Source organism: Gopherus evgoodei, chromosome 2 (assembly GCF_007399415.2).
Source record: "Gopherus evgoodei ecotype Sinaloan lineage chromosome 2, rGopEvg1_v1.p, whole genome shotgun sequence".
Taxonomy (NCBI): domain Eukaryota; kingdom Metazoa; phylum Chordata; order Testudines; family Testudinidae; genus Gopherus; species Gopherus evgoodei.
In genome coordinates this window covers 91,540,759-91,566,721 of record NC_044323.1, presented here as the reverse complement: position 1 = coordinate 91,566,721, position 25,963 = coordinate 91,540,759, and the positions used below count along the sequence as shown (strand labels likewise).

The 25,963-nt window shown below is 43.7% G+C and overlaps 1 protein-coding gene across 4 annotated transcripts in view; it reads right to left on the bottom strand.

Annotated features, from left to right (window-relative positions):
* Nucleotides 1–437: 437 nt before the first annotated feature.
* Nucleotides 438–25,963, bottom strand: part of ANLN (anillin actin binding protein) — a 56,929-nt gene continuing 31,403 nt past the window's right edge. For 3 of the 4 annotated variants that reach the window (XM_030551360.1, XM_030551358.1, XM_030551361.1), the window contains 8 exons: nt 25,870–25,908; nt 25,488–25,509; nt 24,618–24,730; nt 22,951–23,004; nt 15,613–15,699; nt 6,266–6,373; nt 3,576–3,748; nt 438–3,087 (listed from right to left, as the gene is read on the bottom strand). In XM_030551360.1, coding sequence (XP_030407220.1) covers nt 2,964–3,087; nt 3,576–3,748; nt 6,266–6,373; nt 15,613–15,699; nt 22,951–23,004; nt 24,618–24,730; nt 25,488–25,509; nt 25,870–25,908 — 720 coding nt within the window. In that variant the 3' untranslated portion in view covers nt 438–2,963. The remainder of the gene's footprint in view (nt 3,088–3,575; nt 3,749–6,265; nt 6,374–15,612; nt 15,700–22,950; nt 23,005–24,617; nt 24,731–25,487; nt 25,510–25,869; nt 25,909–25,963) is intronic. The other variant, XM_030551359.1, reaches the window with a different exon arrangement.

The following is a 25,963-nucleotide window of genomic DNA, read 5'->3' as shown; positions in this document are numbered from 1 at the left end:
GTGGGGAAAACTGAACTTTTTGAGCACACAGCTGGGACCCCAGAAGCATGCTAATTTTCCCCCCAGTCCTTGTTACACCCACTGAGGTGCTACAGTCAGCAGTCCAGATTCAAAGTACGTGGGAACAGATTTAATTAAAATACAATAATTTTTTTTTTTAATTGTCACTTTCAAGTCCCTCAAATAACCTTTTTAACCAAAAAAAAAAACCTTATAGTTCACATTTAAGAGGATTAAAAAGACACTGAAATATAACTACTGAAAATTTAAACACCTGCTCACTGATAAACTAATGAAGCATGTTTCTGCTCACTGCAATCCTACAAGACTCAATCGCTCCATCCAGGTCAGCCTGTAATACTAAAATAAATTAATGTGAGTAGAAAGGCAAAACTGGATGTTACAATTCACACACACACAAAAAGTACACATGAGAATAAGTGTTTTATCACCCAGGTTTATTGACTAATACCCTCGAGTGAGTTAGGCAGGACATTGAAACTCTGAGAAGACATTTCTCACATCAGCTTGTCATGGGATCTGAACACACCATGTATTTACAGACTAAAATTTAGAAATGCACTATTCTTTTATCCTTCCACTTATAAAGCTACGATCCCTTTGTACAATAAGACCTACTCTATAGATCTCAGTTTTACAAAGTTTTAAAAACACTTCCATACACATAAAATTTTGGATCCAATCTCTTGGAGTTTTACTAGAACTGGAAACTAGCTACTAGAAGGATGGGAGTCCCTGGCTTTCTGTTGGGACAAGGCATTTCCCCTGACACATGGAGAAGAAGGTTCTAGCTTTGGAGTTACAAGGTATCAAAATATACCCATCGTTGTGCAGGAATTACATTGGCAACAGAAGCTTTTTAAGCTGCTCAGGAGTTTGGACTGCTTGCAGTTCAAAATGAGATCGATCATGAACAGCATGCAAATTAAATAGTCAGAAGTTCAAAATAGAGTCCAAAGTTTTCATTTCAATAAAATTTAGATTCACATAGCAGGCCTGATAAAAAAAAGCAGGGAGGGCAGTTTTCTGTAACTCGCATCGAATTCTGAAGTACCTACATTTCATATGTCATCAGCTCCATTACCCTCAACTTGAGAGGTCTCCCTTGACTCTGCTTTGAGCGTTGCTTATGTTTTGAGTGTGTCCATTACTGGTGGCCCAGAGACTTTCTTTGCAGTTTTCCTGGAAGCTGTTCACTTGTCATGGAAGATAGGTGCATAAACTTGGAGACTAAAGTCCTCTATCCAGATAGAGCATAGACAGTGGAAGTACAAGCTTTATGCTGCCCTGTCAACATGCTTCAGTCCTGACCAGGTTGGACCACCACTAGGCCCCATACCCAACACTTGGTCTCTGATGAAGTTGCCAAGAGGGTAGAGGTTTGTAGCTTGATTACTTGACCACTGAACTGGAATGAATATATCAAACAGACCAGACAATTGTCAGATCACTACAGACTTAGCACAGTATGGGCCAGACCTCAACAATATACGAGTCAGTCTTCCCCACCACTAAGCACAACCCAATCCACCATCTTATATGGACTAGAAGCCCTGAAATGTTATACACTTCCTTCACAGACACTCTTCTCCCCCTCCAATCCAAAGTTTACTTCTATGACTGCAGACAACCCATTTCTGAGAAGCTTACTCAGTGTTTTTATTCTTTACATAAAGGAAATAAAATAAATCTTAATACATGAATCTGAAATATTTAAAGATCCCCCCCCGTCCAAAAAAAAAAAAAAAAAAAAGCTAGATTCAAGAGCGATAGTACAAAATGACAGGATGAAAAAGGTATAGGTGACAGAATTTAGTGTTTCAAGTGTGAAAATTTAACAGCCTATAGCAATTTAAAATGCTGTAGTACTTTATACTAAGTGCGGTGGAAAGCTTGTGAACATTTCATATTTGGACTTCAACTGAGTAGTTCTGCCATTTTACTGATGGCTTGAAGTAAAGAAAGTTTTACCTGCACTTACAGCCAACTCTATGGTATTACTTATGGCCAGAAAAGTATTAGTTGGTATATAGCAGCTTTGTTGAGTTTTATAAAAAAACCAAACAATTTTACAATATATTTTCCTGGTGCTCAAATGCGGAATAGTGAGAATTACAGTCTGTACAAATCATGAGATTCAGGAACCATAATTAGGGCAGTTTGAAACTAAATTTATAAAACCCTAGTAAAATATTCAAGATATTTTATTTCTATGAAAATGTGCAACATACCGCATACATAATTCAACTCCTGTAAACCACATAGCGTGTGCCATGCACTTGTCCATAAGAAATGGCAGACAAGATTAAGAATGTAAGAAACAGTTATGCATGTATCTGTACATTTTTTGTTCTGACCACAAGTAGTTTCCACAAGTGAAAGTTTATACTGCGCTCTGAAAAGTGCACAAAACTGGCAACTTTTCTGCCTAAGGAAGAATTACTAACAACCTCAAAGCACTGAAGTTCTGTCCTGCTTCAGCACCCTACCTAGTAAACTGTGTGTACTCTGATGAGTCGCTGTTCTCTTAAGGAAAATGCAGTTAACTAGTAACACTTGTGGTTTACAAGAAATTTCTGGATTTCCTGTGAAGTCCTGATTTAGCTGTTTCAGAATAAACTGGTATTTTAAGAGAACATACTAAGCTGTATAGATTTCCAAAAAGTGGAAGTTTATATTAATATTTAGCACAAAGAACTTAATTGCTTCCTATCACACTCATTAATGCTAGGAAAAAAAGATCAGTTAAAATTCTAAACAGAGAAATACTGCATAATATAGTCCTGTATAATGAATGGCACATACTCTTCCAGATTTAAAGCATGAAGTATAATAAGTAACCCAGAGGACCTTAGACAATCCTATATATATATAAGGATTTATAATGTAGTTTGTGTTTGTTTTCTTGTACATAAAATCTCATGGCAATTTTCCTCATAGTTTCAAGGCTTTCCAATAGGTTTATAGCATGCGTCAGGCTGCCACATACGAAGGTCAACAAGAACTTGGTTGAGTTTTTGCATCCAAAGATTACGCTCTTCTTTAGTATCAGCAGATAACCAGTTCCTTTAAAAAAAAAAAATTAAAAAATTAATAAAAAGTCTGTTGCTACATCCTTCCCACTCTCCATCTAAGTCACTAAAGCCAACCACCCTTCTGAAAAAGTCCTGCTAATCCTCCAACCAATCAAGATGCAAGGCTCAGAAAAAAAATGAAGAAAAAAAACAAAACCAAAAACCAAAAGCCTTCAGTCTGCCACATAAAACACAGCTATGCAAAGTGCTGCCAGACAAACTATAGGACACTAGTACTGCTCTCAAAATGAGAGCTGCAGTTCCTCAATCTCACAACACTGGATGTGAGCAGAATAGTAAAACAGAGCTAAACAAAATGGCTCAAGATTAACCCACTCAGTGTCTTAACATAGCAGTTGATGATGGTCCTATTCAAATTCTGAAGACCAACAGCATCACAGCCTGTTAATATCAATCCTAATACTCTGCAGAAAGGTTACAGCACTTTAAAGCAAAAGAAAGTCATATGTATTCACTCACTTGGTAACACAGAGAGTGTCTTTACATTGGCTGACTAGAGTCTCTTTATCATCTTCCCTCTGAGGTCGGACAGTGATTAGCTCAAAAGTGTTGGGTCGGGCACAGAACTCTCTGTTGGCTGGTTCAATCTGACGATTAGTGCAGTTAGCCAAGTTTATCCGGCCCATAGGATGCTGAAAGTTAGTGGAAGAGTCAGGTTATAGCAAACAGGATTTGTAATGCTACATAGCACTGTTAGCCAAAAAGTATCCTATTACGTGCACCCAGAACAGATTTTCCACTCATGCATGAACAGGGTTCTGTTCACCCCAAAAGTTGAAACAGCCACATCTGGAGTGGGAGACTGCAGATATTACAGTGGAATAAGCAAGACCTACCCTGCCATGTACTCCATGGCTGCAGAATTCAACACTTGCTATAGAACTATGCTCCAGCATCTACTTAAATTTTCAGAGTTGAATGACATAAGGGGGAGGAGGTAGGGGTCAGACAATTATTGACTGACAATTGTCAGCATCACATGTCAAAATATACAAAACAAATATCCTTAAATCAAACTAAGTTCTCAAGTAGCACTTTTCTTACTTTACCTATCATCTATGCAAAAAGGTAGGTGTGTGTGTGTGTGCGCGCGCACACGTGTGCACACTGTGAAATTAACACTTAGAAATCAAATCCTTACAAACCTACTCATTAGTCACAAAGATAGCTTTGGAAGTATGAACGAAAACTGGTGCAGTGATGGTTGCCCAAATCTACTGAAAGCCTGAAACAGTAGCACTGAGATGTAAACTGCACCATTCATTTTAGTGCACAGCATGATTAGCCACAAGGAAAGTTAGTTTTATTACATTGTACAATCCCTGCACTGTTCCAGAGGCAGAGCTGTAGTCTAGGTTTGCAGCTAGGTAGCCAGGGAACAAGGGTAGGGCTCATAAGCTGAGCAGATGAGCCACTTAAGGCATTTCCCTTGACACATGGAAAAGAAGGTTCTAAGCTGGGCTACTGAAACCACTATGGAGATACAAAGAGCCCTGGGGCACCTTACAGACTAACAGATGTATTGGAGCATAAGCTTTCGTGGGTGAATACCCACTTTGCCAGACGCATGTAATGGAAATTTCCAGAGGCAGGTATAAATATGCAGGCCAGAATCAGTCTGGCGATAATGAGGTTAGTTCAATCAGGGAGGATGAGGTCCTCTTCTAGCAGCTGAGATGCCACAGGACTCTTTGGTGCTTTTTACAGATCCAGACTAACATGGCTACCTCTCTGAAACTATGGAGATATGTTTTCTTAGACAGACCAACCTATTGTTTAAAGTAATCATTGACAAATTTTAATGTTACAGGAGCCATAGTTCTAGTGGGGAATGAATGACTTTGAGATAGAGTAAGTTAGCACTGCCACGGAATTTAGGGGTTCTTGCCATGGTATACACAAGACCTTGTGTATAGGCCAACAGGAAGAACAGTGACAACAACAGTTACAACAAAAATTACATGCTGTTAATAATGTTACCTATTACCATTGCTGCCCTGCCCACAGTTACTAGAAAGAGGCAAGGATACAACCTGGAAGATTTGATACAAGGAAGTTTGGGAAGCAATCTCAAAGCTCCTTAGACAGCAAGGTACAGAGAACTTTCCTATCCAAGCCATCTTTCAGGCTGTAAAATAGAGTATAATCTCTCCCAGGCAGCAAGGAGGAAAAGTATATGATACATTATGGCAAAGCTGGCCAGTGTACTGTCTTCTTCTGCTAACAGGGAGATGCAATATCTATGCATGTGGACTGGCATAGAAAGCCCAAGAGGTTCAGTGTTTGCCCCAGAAGTTTAAGCAGAAATTTGTGCTTTGACAATAAATTAACCTTTTAACGGTAAACTACTTAAGTGAGCCAGAAAACACCTTGAAGGGAGCCCTCGTGAATTGAAAATATTTACATACACATATAGAACCTGACTGAGGAGCCAAGAGGGGTCCAAATCAATGAGAGATTAACCTTTTTGATTTGGGCTATTAGTTAAAGAGTAACTCAAACTGTCTACAAGATGTGTGTTTAAGCACGACAAACTCAACCATATTAAGGAGCTGCAAGACTACAAGCCATAGTTGTAACATGGTTTAGTGAACTCCGTAGGCAGTAAATCATGCTATAAATACAGTTGGCCCTCTACTTTGGTAAAGCATACTGCTTAAAAATAGGCTTTATCGATGGGGTTTGTCAGACTAAGGATGCTATTCTTTCTGACAAACTTGTGAGGCAATCCACATACCATTTAAATGAAACTTGCTTATTAGAGTTGTCAGGGGATGTTACATCACCTCTTTTAAATTGAACAAGACACATCAATCATCACACAAGATCACTAATGGAAAAAGCTTTAAATCTTGAAAATTAAATAGTGAAAATGAGGACCTCCTGCTCCACTACCATGGAAAATGCTACCAACTTCAGGATCTGACTCTCCATTTTTGTCCTGGGTTGTAAAGAACTTAATCAAATTGAGAGAAGAGTTATCTTGCACATCCTACCCCAAAAAGCTTTAAGAGCTTAGGTTTCTAAGGACTAACTCTGCATCAGTAAAAAATGAATGCAGGATTAAGGGAAAACAGATACTGTGAAATAGTGCAGATTAAGAACCCCCACATTAAGCAATATAATAGGTGGATCATAAACTACATCACCTTTCGCTTTTCATCATCTGGATATGTCCAATAAGAGATGCAGTTTCCAGAAAGTACACACCAGCGCCGATGCCAAGCCCCAAATCCACTAACATCTTCAAACATTGTCTAAAAAGAAAAATTAAGTGACCTGTGTGAGTTAGACATGTTCTGCACACCTAGTTTATCCTGGTTTAAATTATGTTGGCTAATCATACTGGTATAAGCACCTCTATATTGACCACTGTTTGTTTTGCAGGGAGCATACCACTTTAATGATATTAGTATATTCAATTTGTGTATAGTCAAGGCTGTAGTAAATCAGAGGCTAGATCTTGCCTTTAGACACAGTAGGACAGATTTTCAAGAGTTCAGCACCCAGCATGCTGAGGTTTTGAAGTCTAGCAGTGTCATGGCGTCCCTATGCATTTAGGAACCAAAGGATAGGATTGGCCACCACCAGCATTTAGAATTCAATATACATGTAACATTTCCTCCCCCTCCCTAAATATTAAAACATGCTTTGTCTTCTCACAATACTTAATTCTCATATAGGGCTTTTCACAAGAGCCGATTCACTGCTAAGAGCTGGTATTTGTGATGACCATGATGTGACACGAGGTTGCCTTCCAGGGATGTCACATCCATTAATGTAATGAGCTTTAATGTTTGAAAAAGCTCTTGATATGCAAATTGAGCTTTATTTTTTTAAAAACACATCTGCAATCTAGAAGTTAATTCTAGGTTTAGAGCGCTACTACCCCCAATATTTCATAAAACAAAGTTAAGAAGTTAGTTTAAAACAAACTTTTTTATAAACATTTTATATTCTAGCACTGAATTGCAAGCATCTCAAGTGTTAGCTAGAATAGTGGTTTTCAACCTGTGGTCCGTGGACTTCTGAGGGTCTGCAGATTATGACTCAAATTCAGGGGTTCACATCTCCATTAAAAAAATTTTTAGGGGTCCACAAATGGGAAAAAAAAAAAAAAAAAAAAATGACTGAAAACCACTGACCTAGGACAGACACTGGCTGAAAAGGTTCAGCAAAATGCAACTGTAAGAGTGCAATATAGAAGTCATTAAAAACATTAACCAATCACAGTTACACAAAAATCAGAAGCTCATTTAACATATTATTATGCAGAATTTGGCCATGTTACGATAAATTCAGTGAGGAGTCAAGTAAGCTTAAATAAGAAGTTGGAGGGGGATTTGCAGATGTTACAAAATGTGGTTTGAGCTTTGGCCTGCTAAACCCAGGGTTGTGAGTTCAATCCTTGAGGGGGCCACTTAGGGATCTGGGGCAAAAATCAGTACTTGGTCCTGCTAGTGAAGGCAGGGAGCTGGACTTGATAACTTTTCAAGGTCCCTTCCAGTTCTAGGAGATATACCTATCTCCAATTATTATTTAAAAATTACTGAAGATAGCTAAGTCCCAGGCAGATTGCAAAGAGTTACAAAGGGATCTCACAAAACTGGGTGACTGGGCAACAAAATGGCAGATGAAATTCAATGTTGATAAATGCAAAGTAATGCACATTGGAAAACATAATCTCAACTATACATACAAAACGATAGGGCCTAAATTTGTTGTTACCACTCAAGAAAGATCTTGGAGTCATTATGGGTAGTTCTCTGAAAATGTCCACTCAACATGCAAGGACAGTTAAAAAAGCTAACAATGTTGGAAATCATTAGGAAAGAGAGATAAGAAGACAGAAAATATATTGCCTCTATATAAATTCATGGTACGCTCATATCTTGAATGTTGTGTGCTGATCTGGTTGCCCTACCTCAAAAAAGATATACTGGAATTGGAAAAGGTACAAAAAATGGCAACAAAAATGATTAGGGGTATGGAACAGCTTCCATATGACGACAGATTAAGACAGGGACTTTTCAGCTTGGAAAAGAGATGACTAAGAAGGGAGGTCTATAAAATCATGACTGGTATGGAGAAATTAAATAAGGAAGTGTTATTTACTCCTCATAAACACAAGAACTAGGGGTCACCAAATGAAGTTAATAGGCAGCAGGTTTAAAACAAACAAAAGGAAATATTTTTTCCACACAACACATACAATCTATGGAACTCTTTGCCAGATGATGTTATGAAGACCAAAGATTATAACAGGTTCAAAAAAGAAAAGATGGTTATTCACCTTTGTAACTGTTGTTCTTCGAGATGTGTTGCTCATATCCATTCCAGTCAGGTGTGCGCACAACGTGTGCACGTTCGTCGGAAGACTTTTTTACACCCTAGCAACACTCGGCAGGTCGGCTAGGCGCCCCCTGGAGTGGCGCCGCTATGGCACCGGATATATACCCCAGCCGACCCGGCCACCCTTCAGTTCCTTCTTGCCGGCTACTCTAACAGTGGGGGAGGAGGGTGGGTTTGGAATGGATATGAGCAACACATCTCGAAGAACAACAGTTACAAAAGGTGAGTAACCGTCTTTTCTTCTTAGAGTGATTGCTCATATCCATTCCAGTCAGGTGATTCCCAAGCCTTACCTAGGCGGAGGGGTCGGAGTGAGATGTGACAGCGTGCAGAACCGCTGAGCCAAAGGCTGCATCATCTCTAGACTGTTGGACCAGAGCATAGTGCGAAGCAAAGGTGTGGACCGATGACCAGGTCGCTGCGTGACATATCTCCTGGATAGGCACATGGGCCAGGAAGGCAGCTGATGAAGCCTGAGCTCTGGTAGAATGTGCCATGAGATGGCCCAAAGGGACATGAGCCAGGTCATAGCACATGCGTATGCACGCCATTACCCAAGAGGAGATCCTCTGGGAGGAGATTGGTAGACCTTTCATCCGTTCAGCCACTGCCACGAACAGCTGGGGGGGGGGATTTCCAGAAGGGCTTTGTCAGCTCAATATAAAAAGCGAGCGCCCTACGGACATCTAAGGAGTGCAACTGCTGCTCCCGTCAATAAGAGTGAAGCTTCGGAAAGAAGACCGGGAGGAAGATGTCCTGGTTGGTATGGAAAGCCAACACTACCTTAGGGAGGAACGCCGGATGAGGTCACAACTATACCTTGTCCTTGTGGAAGACAGTATACGGTGGGTCCACCGTAAGCGCTCTAAGTTTGGAGACCCTCTGGCCGATGTAATGGCCACTAGGAAGACTGTCTTCCACGACAGGTACAGGAGTGAGCAAGTCGCCAATGGCTCAACAGGTGGATGCATAAGTCGGTTTAGGACTAAGTTGAGGTCCCAGGTGGGGGCAGGGCGGCGTACTGGGGGGTAGAGGCGCTCCAGGCCCTTAAGAAATCTAGTAACTAAGGGGTGGGAAAACACAGAGTAGCCACTTTCTCCAGGATGGAATGTGGAGATAGCCGCCAAGTGCACCCTCAGAGAAGATATCGCCAGGCCCTGTTGTTTAAGAGACCAGAGGTAGTCCAAAACAGCGGGTATCGAGACCTCAGAAAGAGTAACATTCTGCGTTGTACACTAGCAGGAGAAACGTTTCTACTTGGTCAGGTACGTTGACCGAGTGGAAGGCTTTCTGCTACTTGGGAGAACATGCTGTACCAGAGCGGAACAGCGTAACTCCGGTCTGTTCAGCCATGCAGGAGCCATGCCGTAAGGTGAAGGGCCTGCAGGTGGCGCCCCCAGAACATGAGGAATGCGTCTGTGATCATCCTGGTGAAAGACCCTGGAAGGAGCAGAACGCTTGGCATTTCCTGTTCGTACAAGAGGCGATCAGGTCTATGAGGGGCAAACCCTACCTCTGGAAGATGGAATGAATAACGTCTGGTCTTATCGACCATTCGTGACAGAGGAAGGATCTGCTCAGCTGATCTGCTAGAGTGTTCCGAACCCCTGGGAGAAAGGACGCTACCAGGTCTATTGAGTGGGCTATCCAGAAGTCCCAGAGTCGAATGGTCTCTTGACACAGGGGAGAAGAGCGAGTCCCTCCCTGTTTGTTGATATAATACATAGCCGTTGTGTTGTCTGTAAACACTGAGACACAACGGCCGTGAAGATGTTGCTGGAACGCCTGGCACGCGAGGTGGACTGCTCTCAGCTCCCGGATGTTTATGTGGAGCATCAGCTCCTGTGATGCCCAAAGGCCCTGGGTATGAAGGTGACCGAGGTGAGCCCCCCAACCGAGAAATGACACATCTGTCGTTAGGGACAGTGAGGGCTGTGGTGGATGGAACGGTAGCCCTGCACACATCAGGGAGGGAGTCAGCCACCAGTCGATGGAGCGTAAGGTGCTCGGGAGAACAGTCACCAGAATGTCTATTGGGTCCCTGCCTGGGCAGTAGATCAAGTTGAGCCACGTTTGAAGGGGCCAGAGGCGGGGTCTGGCATATTTGGTCACGTAAGTGCAGGCGGCCATATGGCCTAGTAGGCCGAGACACGTGCGAGCCGAGGTGGTCGGGGAGTTCTGCAGACCTCGAATGATCGCAGTGATCGTCTGGAAACGTGGCTGAGGTAGGTAGGCCCTGGCTTGAGTGAAGTCCAGGGTTGCCCCTATGAAGTCCAGCCTTTGTGTGGGAACCAGTGTGGACTTTTCTGCATTGAGGAGCAGCCCCAACCGGGAGAATAGGTCCGTGATTATGTCCACGTGCTGTCTGACCTGAGTCTGGGAGGTTCCCTTGATGAGCCAGTCATCCAGATACGGGAATACATGTATCTGCTGTCGGCGGAGGTGGGTGGCGACGACGGCCATACACTTCGTAAACACCCTTGGGGCCGTAGAGAGACCGAAGGGGAGGACTGTGAATTGGAAGTGATGGTGATTGGCTACAAAGCGAAGATACCTCCTGTATAGAGGGAACATGGCGATATAGAAGTACGTGTCCTTCATATCGAGGGCGGCATGCCAGTCTCCAGGATCTAAGGACGGGATAATAGTCCCCAGGGAGGCCATGTGGAACTTCAACTTGACCATAAACTTGTTGAGGCCTCGTAGGTCTAGAATGGGCCTGAGGCCTCCCTTGGACTTGGGGATCAGAAAGTAGCGGGAGTAAAACCCTTTTCCCTTCTCGTCTGGTGGTACCTCCTCTATTGCTCCTGCGGCGAGGAGACACTGCACCTCTGGCCAGAGGACTTGCTCGTGAGAGGGGTCCCTGAAGAGGGACTGGGTTGGTGGGTGGGAAGGTGGGGTTGAAACAAATTGGAGGTGGTATCCTTGTTTCACTGCTCGTAGGACCCAGATGTCTGAGGTCAATTGGGAAGTAGGAGAGGCAGTTGGAGAAGGATCTTGTCCTGAAACTGGTACGCTGTCCTCGTGCGTACCTTCAAAAAGGTAGACTTAGGCCCCAGAGGTGCTTTTGGGGGGCCCGTGGTTTTGACCCCCTTGGGGTCCGGACTGGCGTCTATGGCCACCCCGCCCGCGCCTTCTGTTGAAGTCTTGTCTGTGCTGGGGCACAAAGTACGGCCGGTGGGGTTGGGGCCGGAAGGGTCTGCATTGGGTCACAGGCGTATGCATGCCCAACGAGCGCATGATGACCCTGTTGTCCTTTTAACTCTGCAACCTGGGGTCGGTCTTCTCAGAGAAGAGACCCTTGCCATCAAAGAGTAAGTCCTGGATGGTGTATTGTAGCTCAGGTGGCAGGTTGGAGACCTGTAGCCATGAGATACGCCTCATGGTGATACTTGAGGCCAGAGTCCTGGCTGCCGAGTGGCTGCATCGAGAGAACCTGGAGGGAGGTTCTAGCCACCTTCTTCTCTTCTTCAAGGAATGTGGCAAATTCCTGGCAAGAGTCCGGGAGTAGAAGTTCTGTGAATCTACCCACCTCCGCCCAGGTGTTGTACTTATAACGGCTCAGGAGAGCCTGCTGGTTGGCCACCCAGAGCTGTAGGGCACCTGCCGAATATACCTTGAGGCCCAGTAGGTCCATCCGCCTAGCCTCCTTTGATTTGGGGACTGGCACCTGTTGGCCGTGGCATTCCCTCTCGTTGACCAATTGGACAACTAATGAGGAGGGAGGAGGATGGACATATAGGTATTCGTACCCCCGAGAGGGTACCATGTATTTCCTCTCAACTCCCTTTGCCGTAGGGGGAATGGAGGCTGGGGACTGCCATAAGGTGTCAGCAGTGGCCTGGATGGTCTTGATGAAAGGCAAAGCCACCCTAGTGGGGGTATCTGCCGACAGGATGCTGACAACTGGGTCCTCGACCTCCGGGACTTCCTCTACGGGAAGATTGATGTTGAGCGCTACCGTCCTAAGGAGGTCCTGATGGGCTCTGAGGTCTATCGGCGGGGGCCCTGATGATGAGGTCCCTGCCACCGCCTTGTCCGGGGAGGAAAAGGATGATATGCCGGGGATGAGGGGATCATGAATGGCCTCTTGCTCATGGGTCAGTTCCTGCTCCAGCAGTACCGGGGAACCTGGTGGATGGGTTATCTGCTCCTCTGTCTCAGCTGGAGGGGGACGGCTAATGGTGGCCTCTGAAGCTCGAGGCTCTGAGGAAGCAGAGCAGGTCTTGAGCAATGGAGCACCTTAGGCCTGATGGTACACCCAGGGTGTCCAAAAGGACCACTGGCGAGGTCCCAGGTCCTGAGACCGGACCTCCTGGAAGACCCCAGTAGGCACCTCCGTATCTCGCTCCTGGTCGTAATAACTGTCCGCGTGAGAGGACACCGACGTCTGCCAGGATGGCCATGGAGGAGCAGAGAAACCTTGGGCTGAGGTTCTGACGGACCTCGCTCCCTTCTTTAACGGGGACCGGTGCCGGTATTCGTAGCGGTACTGGGATCGAAATCGGGACCTGCGACCAGACTGGTGCTGGGAGGTCGACTGAGATCTCAAGTCTTTGCGGTGTGAACGGCTCCGAGAGGTACGGTGTCTGGATCGGCGCCGAGAATTGGAGCGGTGCCACGGATAGTGAGGTGGAGAGCGGGCGTCTGACTGGTGCCGCGAGTCTGACCAGTGCCATGTAGGAGAACGGTGCCAGGACTGCGAGTGTCATCAAGAGCGGGAGCGTCGTCTCAACCTGGAGCGTTTGCGGGACCGCGATCTTGAGCGGTGCTGGTCCGCTGTGCCGACAGACGGTGGTCTAGTCAGGGTCGGCTTGCCCCGAGATTGGATTACCCGCACCGGCGGTGCCGAGGGTAGAGGCAGTGCCGAGTCCATTAAGGCGATTAAGTCTCTCGCCGCCGAGTACGCCTCTGGCGTGGATGGCACGGTGAGCTCTACCGCGGCACGCGCTGGGGAGCTATCAGGCGCCGGACTCGACTGCCCTTGTGGGTCCAGAATCAACGGTGCCGATTTAGTTGGTGCCGCGGCAAGTATCGGCACCGGGCGGTCCGATCTGGGCGCACTCTCTGGCTGCAGCGTGGGCGGTGCCAAAGCAGGAGTCTTGGCCTTCTTCGACATCGGGGAGAGGGAGCGACGTGGAGTCGACTTTGGTGCCGGTGGTGGCTGGTGCCGAGAGTCTTTAGGCGTACCGGTGCGATCTGGTGCCGTAGGGGTGCCTCTACTCACCGAATGACCGGCACTCGGTGCCGAAGGTGGCAGTGTCAAGGCCGCCTCCATGAGGAGCTGTTTCAGTCTGATGTCCCGCTCCTTTTTAGTTCGCGGCTTGAAAGCCTTGCAAACAGGGCACTTAGCTGTTAAGTGCGATTCCCCGAGGCACTTCAAACAGGAGTCATGTGGGTCTCCTGTTGGCATCGGCCTGTGACAGGCCGAGCACGGTTTGAAACCGGGTGAGCCGGGCATGAGCTCTGGCACTGGGTGTGGGGAAAGGGCTACTCCCCGAATCCCGCTAAGTAGCACTAAACTAACTATACTATTAATGTAAGAACTTACAACTAAATCTATCTATAAGAATAATAACTATGTATACAATAACGAGAAATTACGAGTAGCTAGGGAAGGTGGAGGTCAGCTAAGCCGCAATCCACTGTTCCAACGACTGACACGGGTGCCACTCCAGGGGGCACCCAGCCGACCCGCCGAGTGTTGCTAGGGTAAAAAAAAAAGTCTTCCGACGAACGTGCACGTGGCGCGCGCACACCTGACTGGAATGGATATGAGCAATCACTCGAAGAAGAACTAGATAAAGTTCATGAAGGATAGGTCCATCAATGGCTATTTAGCCAGGATGGGCGGGATGGTGTCTCTAGCTTCTGTTTATCAGAAGCTAGGAATGGGCAACAAGAGATGGATCACTTGTTCTGTTCATTCCCTCTGAAGCACCTGGCATTGGCCACTGTTAGAAGACAGGATACTGGGCTAGCCTATGCCCCTGTATTTCTTTAGTTTATACAGAGCATTTACTTCTCTTGGCAAGATTGACAGTTTCCCTGTATCACATTAGACACCCTTTTCTAGGCAAGTCAGAAGGCAACACATTTCAATAGTGCAGGAAGCCAGTGTAAAAAAGCCCACTCTAGAAGGCTTTTAAGACTATAGTGAAAACTTAAATGTTATTGTTTGTGCTTAGCACAGTATAGCAGTCCATTTAAACACATGAAAATAGAAATTTAATGCTAACCCAAAAGAGATTGTTAAGGAAAGCGGGGGCATAGATAACTAAGCATGCAAAAATTTGCAGCTCAAAATGATGAAGGGGATTCCAAGAGGTAGACTGTAAGCTCCAGTTTTTTTCCTACATAGAGAGGAAAGGAAGACAGACCTTGGACTAGGAATTAATCAAATTATAGTAGACACTATTGTTTTGCAAAGGCATTTTCGCAACACATTTAGTGCCATCTGCTGGATACAAATGTAATAATGCATTTCACTAGGCTAGAATGGCAGCTACATTTAAACAACCAAGGCCAGATTGATTAAGGTTTGGTTTTACAGATGTTGATTTTAAACAATTTGTTTCTGATACAATGAGAGTAACTTGCCTGCTATAAGCCAAAAGCTAGAAGGGAAGCATAATGAGTACATTAAAAAAGTTTTGCCTGTTCACAAAAAAGAATACATTCTATTACATATGATTTGTTTTTAATAGGTCAAAAAAAAAAAAGAGTCGAAGTTGTCAGAAAAAAAGCTTCCAGTAGCCTCTAGACTCTCACTCAATGTCACTATAGTTTACTAGCCAGATTAGCTCCTTCAAAGGGAGATTAACAGAAGGGCACGATGACAATAAAACATCTGGGCACAACCATACAAACAAAAAAAAATCAGTTTATCAAAAGGCAATATTGATACAAAGCAATTTCAGCCTAAGACAACTTTGCAGATTCAATAGGCTCTGCTGTTTAGCTAGGCAAATAAAATATCTTAAACTGGTTTTACAAACTACTTTAAATCAAAAGATTTAGGTAGAGTGGAATCATTTCAACTTGAACACTTATTAAGCCTGGTTTGGTTACTGACAAGATACATTAAGTAAAATAAGCACATTTAAATCAGAGTGATTTAGCAAACAGTGAACAAATTACCTACCAAAAATCCTTTTTCCTCCACAAAGGAGTCTACTTGACATTTTAGTTTTAGATGTATATGGCCTTCCAAAGGAGACAAAAAGGGAACCTGCAAAAAACCAAAAAACCTAACTTAGTTATTTAATTTTGATGCATCTCAACAGCTTTGTTCCCAGTACAAAACAAATCAACACCACCAAGAGATTAGCAAAGAATGGTTTTGACATCTGTCACTGGAAGAGTGGCCAGAGATCCCTAAATACCAGGGCCAACAGCCACTTGCTGTCAAAAGTGTTATTGATCTTCAGACTCCACTTATCTACACAAGGAACTATTCCTGATGAACTCCATGTGTGGATGCTCTTATTTGGAATAAGAGTGCCATATTCCAAATAAAATTAATCCATTCCCAAAGGCTGCACAGGAATAATCAGGAATAGCTACTCCAATTTAAATTCACAACCCACCTTAATCTGAATTAACTTCTCAGTATAGATACGCCCTTACTTTTCTAGGGTATGAGCAGGGATGCTATTTGTATAGCCATCTAGAAAGATTCAAGTTCATGGTTTGGCTATGTGCACATAATCTACTGTCCTCAGTATTAGGAGGCACTGGGATGCCATCTGAACTCTCCTTTGCTTATTTAACCACCCACCCATGCCCCCTCGTAAAGGGGAAAACATAACCACAAGACAATATATCCACCAATAGTGTTTTGTAGCTAAACCTAAAAATCTTGGTTAGAGTATTCATTACAGTTAAGCCATGAGATAAAATAGGTTTTAACAGTTGTTTGTATAAACCTATTAAAACATTACCAAGCTAAACTAGGACATAAGTAGGTTCTGTGTAACTAAAGGGTAATTAAAACACTAAGCCTTGAAACAATTCCATGTAAACATGAAGACTCATATCTAAATTCTATCATCATCCCATATCATTAACAGGTCTCTATTTCAGGGACAGATAAATTGTATATAACAAGACAACTGTTAAAACCTCAAATTTTGCCTTGTAGAAGCTGTTTCAGTAGGGGGAAAAAAAACTTCTTGCAATAAAAGCTAAGAGGTTCACAGAATCTCCCCAGGATTGGAATGATTTGGTAACTCAAAACCGAAGTGTGTTATTCTGAAACATAATATTTTGTTTACTAGTGTTTGGATCTCATCAATAACATGAAAAACAATGTAGCCATGCAATGTCTAAAAGCAAAAAAGCCCATGCTTCCAGCAGATATACCAATATTGAACCACCTGTGTGCTCACTACTATACAAGAGTCCCTTCTCCCCGAGATGACTTTATGTGTATATCAAGTGAAGAAACATCCAATGGAACCAATGCCATCCATCACAATTGATAGAAGTTTTGCCAGTGACTTCTATGGGAACAAGATCAGGCCCTTCATATTTACTGCTTAAGGGTATGTAAAATATCAAGGCGAAAACTTCTTAAATAAGATGACATTTTAAACCATGCTTCTATTGGTAGTCAGAAATGTTAACACTCTTTGGCCTGATCTACACTATGCGTTTAAACCGATTTTAGCAGCATTAAACCGATTTAACGCTGCACCCGTCCACACAACGAGGCCCTTTCTATCGATATAAAGGGCTCTTTAAACTTGTTTCTGTACTCCTCCCCGACGAGAGGAGTAGCACTGAAATTGGTATTACCATATCGGATTAGGATTAGTGTGGCCGCAAATCGACAGTATTGGCCTCCGGGCGGTATCCCACAGTGCACCACTGTGACCGCTCTAGAAAGCAATCTGAACTCGGATGCACTGGCCACGTAGACAAGAAAAGCCCCGCGAACTTTTGAATTGCATTTCCTGTTTGCCCAGCGCGGAGCTCTGATCAGCACGGGTGGCCATGCAGTCTCAAATCCAAAAAGAGCTCCAGCATGCATCGTGTGGGAGATATTGGATCTGACCGCTGTCTGGGGAGACAAATCTTTTCCATCAGAGCTCCGCTACAGAAGATGAAATGCCAAAGCATTTGAAAAAAATCTCCAGGCTATGATACAGAGTCCACAGCACAGTGCTGTGTGACAAGCGTAACGGAAAGCCAAAGAATCAAACGGATGCTCATGGAGGAAGGCAGGGGGTACTGAGGACTCCAGCTATCCCACAGTCCCCAGCAGTCTCCGAAAAGTGTTTGCATTCTTGGCTGAGCTCCCAATGCCTGTAGGGTCAAACACATTGTCCAGGGTGGTACCGAGTATATCTTGTCAATTTGCTCCCCCCCCCCATCCCCTTGAAAGAAACGTGAAAAAAGTCATTTGACTTTTTTCAATGTCACTGTATGTTTACTGCATGCTGCTGGTAGACACGGTGCTGGGGCAATGAACAGCAGGATCCTCTCCCCTCCCTTCCCCGGTGGCAGATGGTACAGTGCAGAAGAACTGGTAGCCGTCCTCGTCATCAGCCTGTGAGTGCTCCTGGCTGTCCTCAGGTGAGGTCGGCCGGGGTGCCTGGGTAAAAATAGCAATGACTCCCAGTTATTCCTGGTAGATGGTACAGAACGGCTGGCAACAGCCCTCATCATAGCAACTGGGGGCTGAATTCCATCAGCCACACCCTTTCATGTCTAAAGAAAAGATTCTGTACTGCCTGGACTATCATAGCAGCTGGAGGCTGCCTCCCCCTCATTTTATCTCACTAAAAACTCTGATTCTTATTCCTGCATTCTTTATTACTTCATGAGACAAATGGGGGGGGGGGAACCCTGCAATGGTAGCCCAAAAGGGTTGGGGGAGAAGGAAAGCAATGGGTGGGGTTGTTGCAGGGACACCCCCTAGAATGGCATGCAGCTCATCATTTCTGTGGGATCTGACATGGAGTGGCTGTGCTCTCTGGTACACGGATTCTCTAGTACACTTGCCCCATATTCTAGGCAGGACTAACTCTATTTTTAGATATAACATAAAGGAGCATGTACTGGATGTCGCTGACAGAGGCGGTACTTCAGCGCTACACAGCAGCATTCATTTGCCTTTGCAAGGTAGCAGAGACGGTTATCATCGTTCTGTACCGTCTGCTGCTGTCATGGGTGCTCCTGGCTGACCTTCACTGAGGTCAGCTGGGGGCGCAAAGACAATGACCCTCCGGGTCATTCCCATTGTCGTCTTTGCGCCCCCAGCTGACCTCAGAACCGTCTCTGCTATCTTGCAAAGGCAAATGAATGCTGCTGTGTAGCGCTGAAGTACCGCCTCTTTCAGCGACATCCAGTACACATACGATGACAGTGACAAAAGGCAAAATGGGCTCCATGGTTGCCATGCTATGGCGTCTGCCAGTGCAATCCAGGGAAAAAGGGCTCGAAATGATTGTCTGCCGTTGCTTTCCTGGAGGAAGGAATGAATGACGACATTTACCCAGAATCACCTGCGACACTGTTTTTGCATCATCCTGCATTGGGATCTCAGCCCAGAATTCCAGTGGGCGGGGGAGACTGCGGTAACTATGGGATAGCTACCCACAATACAACGCTCCAGAAATCGACGCTAGCTTCGGTACATGGACGCACACCACCGAATTATTGTGCTTTGTGTGGCCGCGTGCATTCGACTTTCTACAATTTGTTTTACAAAACCGGTTTATGTAAAATCGGAATAATCCTGTAGTGTAGACGTACCCTTTGTATTGAAAAGCTTTTAGGTAGTAGGTATGGTTAGCCCAGATACATAAGGCACGTCTGCAGAGGCAAGCAATCTGACCATTTTTAGAGTACTAGATTATCCCAGATGAAGTGTGTTGTTTTATTCCTGCACTAGGTACTTTAAGTAACAGAGAAACCATGGCAAATGTATCTTGAGAACCAGCAGAGAGGAGGTCTTCAGGTACCAGATCAGTTTAAAAAAAGCAAGACTATTATAGATTGGAGAGAAAAAGCACTAATGCTGGATTTTTGCTTCCAACAGCAGAAGTCCCATGGCTAAACAGTTTACTGTGTGTAATGAGAAAGTTACTTGTATTCAAACTACAGTAAAATTCACTTTAAAAAAGTTAGTTTAAGCAAGTAGTGTCTCCCTTATTAAATTAAAAGGGTCTCTATAGTGGCAAGAATAACATTTCCAGTGAGGATCATAGCTATCATCTACTTTGTAAATGATAGGAAAGTTATCAAATACAGCTGCATGGCAGCTAAAGAAGGCTCTTGATCATGTGACTAACAAGTTGTCATTGAGGGTATGTCTACACTACGGGATAATTCCGATTTTACATAAACCGGTTTTGTAAAACAGATTGTATAAAGTCGAGTACATGCGGCCACACTAAGCACATTAATTCAGCAGTGTGCGTCCATGGTCCGAGGCTAGCGTCGATTTCTGGAGCGTTGCACTGTGGGTAGCTATTCTGTAACTACCCCATAGTTCCCGCAGTCTCCCCCGCCCCTAGGAATTCTGCGTTGAGAGCCCAGTGCCTGATGGGGAAAAAATCATTGTCGTGCATGGTTCTGGGTAAATGTCGTCAGTCATTCCTTCCTCCGGGAAAGCAACGGCAGACAATCATTTCGCGCCTTTTTCCCCTGGATTTCCCTGGCAGATGCCATAGCACAGCAACCATGGAGCCCGTTCAGCTTTTTTTTTTTTTTTTTTTTACTGTCACCGTATGTGTACTGGATGCCACTGACAGAGGGGATACTGCAGCGCTACACAGCAGCATTCAGACAGCAGAGACGGTTATCTGTTTTTCTGTACCTTCTGCAGCTGTCATGGGTGCCCCTGGCTGAGGTCGGCCGGAGGCGCAAAGACAAAAATGGGAATGACCCCCTGGGTCATTCCCACCTTTATGGTATCTAAAAATAGAGTCAGTCCTGCCTAGAATATGGGGCAAGTGTACTACAGAACCAGTGTATCAGAGAACCAGAGACCACAGCCGCTCCATGTCAGATCCCGCAGAAATGATGAGCTGCATGGCATTCTAGGGGGTGTCCCTGAAGCAACCCCACCTGTTGCTTCCCTCCTCCCCAAACCTTCCTGGGCTACTGTGTCCCCCCCATTTGTCTCATGAAGTAATAAAGAATGCAGGAATAAGAAACATTGACTTGTTACTGAGATAAAATGGAGGGGAGGCAGCCTTCAGCTGCTATGATAGTCCAGGCAGGACATTAAGCGGTGCGGGGGAGAGGAGCCCAGCATCCCACTGCTATGATAGTCCAGGCAGTACAGAATCTTTTCTTTACACGTGAAGGGGGGGGGGGCCTGATGGAGCTCAGCCCCCAGTTGCTATGATGAGGACGGTTACCAGCCGTTCTGTACCATCTACTGGGAATGACCGGGAATCATTCCTATTTTTACCCAGGCACCCCCGGCCAGCCTCACCTGAGGCCAGCCAGGAGCACTCATGGGCTGATTATGACGACGAATAGCAGTCATATTGTACCGTCTGCCACCAGGGAGGGGACGGGAGCGGATACTGCTCTTCACTGCTGCAGCATCGCGTCTCCAGCAGCATTCAGTAGACATAGGGGGACATTGAAAAAAGTCAAGAAACGATTTTTTTCCCTTTTCTTTCACCAGGGGGGAGGGGTACATTGACGAGCTACACCCTGAGACACCCCGGACAATGTGTTTGACCCTACAGGCATTGGGAGCTCAGCCAAGAATGCAAATACTTTTCGGAGACTTCTGGGGACTGTGGGATAGCTGGAGTCCTCAGTACCCCCTCCCTTCCTTCATGAGCGTCCATTTGATTCTTTGGCTTTCCGTTACGCTTGTCACACAGCACTGTGCTGTGGACTCTGTATCATAGCCTGGAGATTTTTTTCAAATGCTTTGGCATTTCGTCTTCTGTAACGGAGCTCTGATAGAACAGATTTGTCTCCCCAGACAGCAGTCAGATCCAGTATCTCCTGTACGGTCCACGCTGAAGCTCTTTTTGGATTTGGGACTGCATGGCCACCCATGCTGATCAGAGCTCTGCGCTGGGCAAACAGGAAATGCAATTCAAAAGTTTGCGGGGCTTTTCCTGTTTACCTGGCCAGTGCATCCGAGTTCAGATTGCTGTCCAGAGCGGTCACAATGGTGCACTGTGGGATACCGCCCGGAGGCCAATACCGTCGATTTGCGGCCACACTAACCCTAATCCGATATGGTAATACCGATTTTAGCGCTACTCCTCTCGTTGGGGAGGAGTACAGAAACCGATTTAAAGAGCCCTTTATATCGACATAAAGGGCCTCGTTGTGTGGATGGGTACAGCGTTAAATCGGTTTAATGCTGCTAAAATCGGTTTAAACGCATAGTGTAGACCAGGCCTGAGATTTATCAAGTGACTAAGAAGAGTTGGGGACTACTGTCAGCTATTGTGTGTGTGGGAGGGTTCTTTGAGACCTCCTCTTGCGTGGGAGAAATATGCTTCTCTTGCCAAAGTCTCCCTCAATTTTGAAGTTTCGTTGAATGAGAGGTAGATTTGCTGGACAACTGCATAAAGAGAAAACTCTAGTCCATGATCTTTGGTTAGCTAGCCTGGGACTACCATTTATACTGATGGATTTAGAGCTGCTCTGTAGTTTATGAATACTGTATGCTGACATGGGTATTGGCATGTTGACTGCAGGAATACATTATTTTTCCTTATAGACCCTAGTAAACTAAACCAGGCAAAAAGAAAAAAAAAAGTTTCTCAAGATAAGTCACTTCTCCACAAACACTTGAGGGCTTAAGAGACAATGCCAGGACAGAAAGAAACTCCTTTCCCCATACACCTCAAAGTTGGGGAGAGCAGTTCAGGGGAACTAGACTAAGATGCAAGTACCTGCTGAGGTGTCTGAAGTTACCTAAAAGCTTGCCAATCAGGCTAAGATATATGTGGAGACTGTTTAACAGTAGGAGAAAAGTATTTAGAGAAAAAAGGATTTAAGGAAAACAATACTTTAGCTTTTAAAAAAGCTATCTGATCATTATATACACAATAGAATTTGTGGGATGCTAAGTGTTTTCTAATCCCTTCTATTCTAGAAGCATAACAGTTAACCGTATCCCTTTGATGGAATTGTGTGGAAAAGTGGAAGGAGGATCACTTGACAGCATTAGTTTGTAAAGAAATAAAAAAAAGGCACATAGTTTTAAATTTGGAAGCTTTGGTATTAAGTAAAATCATTGGCGGCATTTAAACAAATTTGAGTTCTAGCATGCTGGACAGACTGACACTGCAGATTTCTTTTTAAACGATTCAGTTGTATTATATCTCACTTGTCAATTTGCTAAGTTTATAGGAGAATCTTTGTAAGTGTCCTTCTAGAAAGATTTCAACTTCTAACTACTGCAGAAGCTTAGAGCAACAGACATGAGCATCATGCACTAGGAAAAGAGTGTCTTGAGTTTTAGTCACAAGCAAGTAAACATAGCAACCTTGTCCTGGAACATAAAGTCCAGTAGCTCTCTTTCCTTCCCTCCATAATTTATCTGGGGAGAAAAAGAAACATGCTGAATGTGACTAGGTGTGAAATGAAGTTTTTTTAAAAAGCGGCATAAAACTACATTTGAGTATGTTTCACTCCTCTCTGCATTCAGTCTTGCATTATAAGATATTAAGGGCAGAAGCAGTTGTAACACCACCCTGGTGGTCATCTAAGCCCCCATAAGGGGAAGTATAAAGCAAATTAAAAAGCAGTTCAGTGCAGATGAGGGGCAGGACATAGCTAAAGCTTTTAAAAAAGTCACATGCTTGTAAGCAGTGTCAGTTCTCCACTCTTCCTGTAAAACAATGTGCATTTATGCTATTGAGAAACTAAATAGCTTAACAGGATATTGCTACAAGGATTTCTAGGAAATCTGTATTTCCCAGCTTGGCCCATAAACTCATTCAAACACTATCAGATGATCATCATGGCTTTTATAATATACTTTTCCCATCCAAAAAAAGGAGAATACTCGCACATGAAGCACTGAGCACTAAGGTAAAATAGACACTACTTCCCCAAGAACCAGAAGACTCCAATAACTAAATCAAGTGCTTAATAATCCAAGAACAATTCCCACAAGAGGCCCAAGTCAAAAAGGAAAAAAAATATTTTTAATAAAAAGAATTGAAGGAAGCATCAAAGGGGAACAGAGTTGGTATCTGGAGCTTGTTCGCAAATCCCTAGCCTGTCATGGTCTATAAAGATAGCTTACTCCAGAAGTGAATTGGATTAAGCCCAATCCTTCTCAACCAGACTTCAGAATGACATTTCAAAGTTTATTAGAGAGTTCTTGAAGTAACAAGAGTTAACCTGCACAAATATATTTAAAAAACCAACAGACTAGAACAGCTCTTGGCATATAGTAATAAAATTGTTTAACAGGGTATTTACACTGTGACGGGTCTGTTTTCTCTTTGTTATGCAGTTAGTGTTTACAAATTCCAGAGTTATGCACTTATGTGGAATGTAACTGTGACAAAGCCATATTTACACAAGACAAGTTCTACAGACAACAGCTCTCCAGTTTTTAAAAATCCATCATCGTGAAGAACATGGATGCTAACCAAAGTTTTAATTAGTACCTGAATTAAATCTGCATAAGAAAATTGATACTCCTGACTATATTTACATGGTAAGAATATTTTTTGGTGGTCTTTTTTGTTTAAGTCAACTCCAAACGAAATTCAGTGCAGAGGAATTCAGATAATGTGTCTTCTGACAATAACTGATAAGTTAAGTGGCTTATTTCTCGGGTTATAGCATATTTAAAGAATGGTCTATAAACAACCAATTCTAAAAAGATCGGCATGAATGAGCTTACTTCTGATAAATTTCATTAATCTAGAACTGATACAATGCATTGGTGGCCATATGCTACTGTATATTACATTTAGCTACAGTAACAGTGGCTCTCAGTGCCAAATTAGACTTTTTTTGTATTGCAAACTTGTACTTCAGTCCTCTAAAAACTACAGGTGGTATTGTCTGAGATAAAATCATTTAAAAATCTTTAGTAGTAATATTGCCTAGAAACACTAGGCCAGGCAAAATTCCACTCTTTCAAAGTAGCACACAGATATCTTTTAAGTAGTAGAGAGAAATAGGTTCCATTACCTTGTCCAAAGTAAATTTGGAGTTCCCTATTGAAGACAGGGAAATCTTGTGAGATCCAACAAGTACAAAGTTACTAGTGCGCACGGCATTGGGGCCACTTGGACTGGCCATGACTGTGTTGGGTTAAAAAAAAATAAAAAATAAAAAAAGTTAAGACAATGTAACACATGCAAAATTATATAAGGTGCTGCTGGGCTCATACACTACAATACTAAGCAAGAGATGGAAAGAATGAAAAGGGAAGGATGTTTTGGTTTTTTTTGCTTGCAACTTCTCTCCTGACTTTGCATGAATGGGCTGTGCCTCATCCCTGTGAAAGGCAGAGGCACCGGGCATTTATGCAGAGTTGGGGAGAAGCCATACTGTAGAGATGACTTCCTCAAAGATAGGAATGTAGACATGTGAGAAGCGCCAATGAAATGAACATTGATGATACTTTAAAATCCATTCTTATAATTGGTTCTCAGAGTTAGTCTCAACAAACAAGACTGTTATAAAATTATGTTATGTGATATTGCATCTGTTGAAAGTAACTGAGTCCAATATATGGATTAAAAAAAGATTAACCACCAAGTGTTAGTTTACTTAAACATACTTTTCCAGGTAAGAAATGGATGCTATAAATATTTGATGCTAGGTATTAATTTTGGCGTTGTACAGTAAAATTCAGCTACTCACAGCAATAATTTACATATAAACCTAGGGCCAGATTCTCAGCTGGTGTAAACTGATATAGCTTCATGACTCACACCAACTGAGAATTTAGCTTGGGATTAAGTACAAGACAATCCTGTTGAGAGATTATTATTGCTTTTGCTATCCTGTGTTAAAGATATTCCCCTTGGTACAAGAAGTTTAGGGTTTGCTTACCTGGCGTAAGAAGGATGCTTTTCTGGAAAGAGAGAAAGATTCATTAGGGAAAGAAAACAGCGAAATCAACGGATTTTAGAAGCTTGCTTTGTGTAAATTAAGACCGGTGTTAAGTCAAACACTGCATCTGAAATTCTAGATCTCTTAAAAATAAAGCATATGTAATAATTTTATCTTTTTTAATGTATTTAGAATTCTCAGCTAGCACATGGTTATGTGCTGAAAAGGCTTCAGAGAAAGCTAGGTAGTTTAGAGTTTCAAGCGAAAGCAGATACAAGCTGTTTGAAATGGGGAAAGAATGTTGTTCAGAATGTGTGAACATGGCCTTTAGAAAAGGTAGTTTAATTTCCAGAAGTCATTAGAGTATTACACTAGTACTTACAGTAGTAATAGATGTCAATAATCTCTTTGGAGTAATAACCTATGAAAAAAAGACAGCATGAAGGCCAAGTACATTTCAGCTTGCACACTTTAGT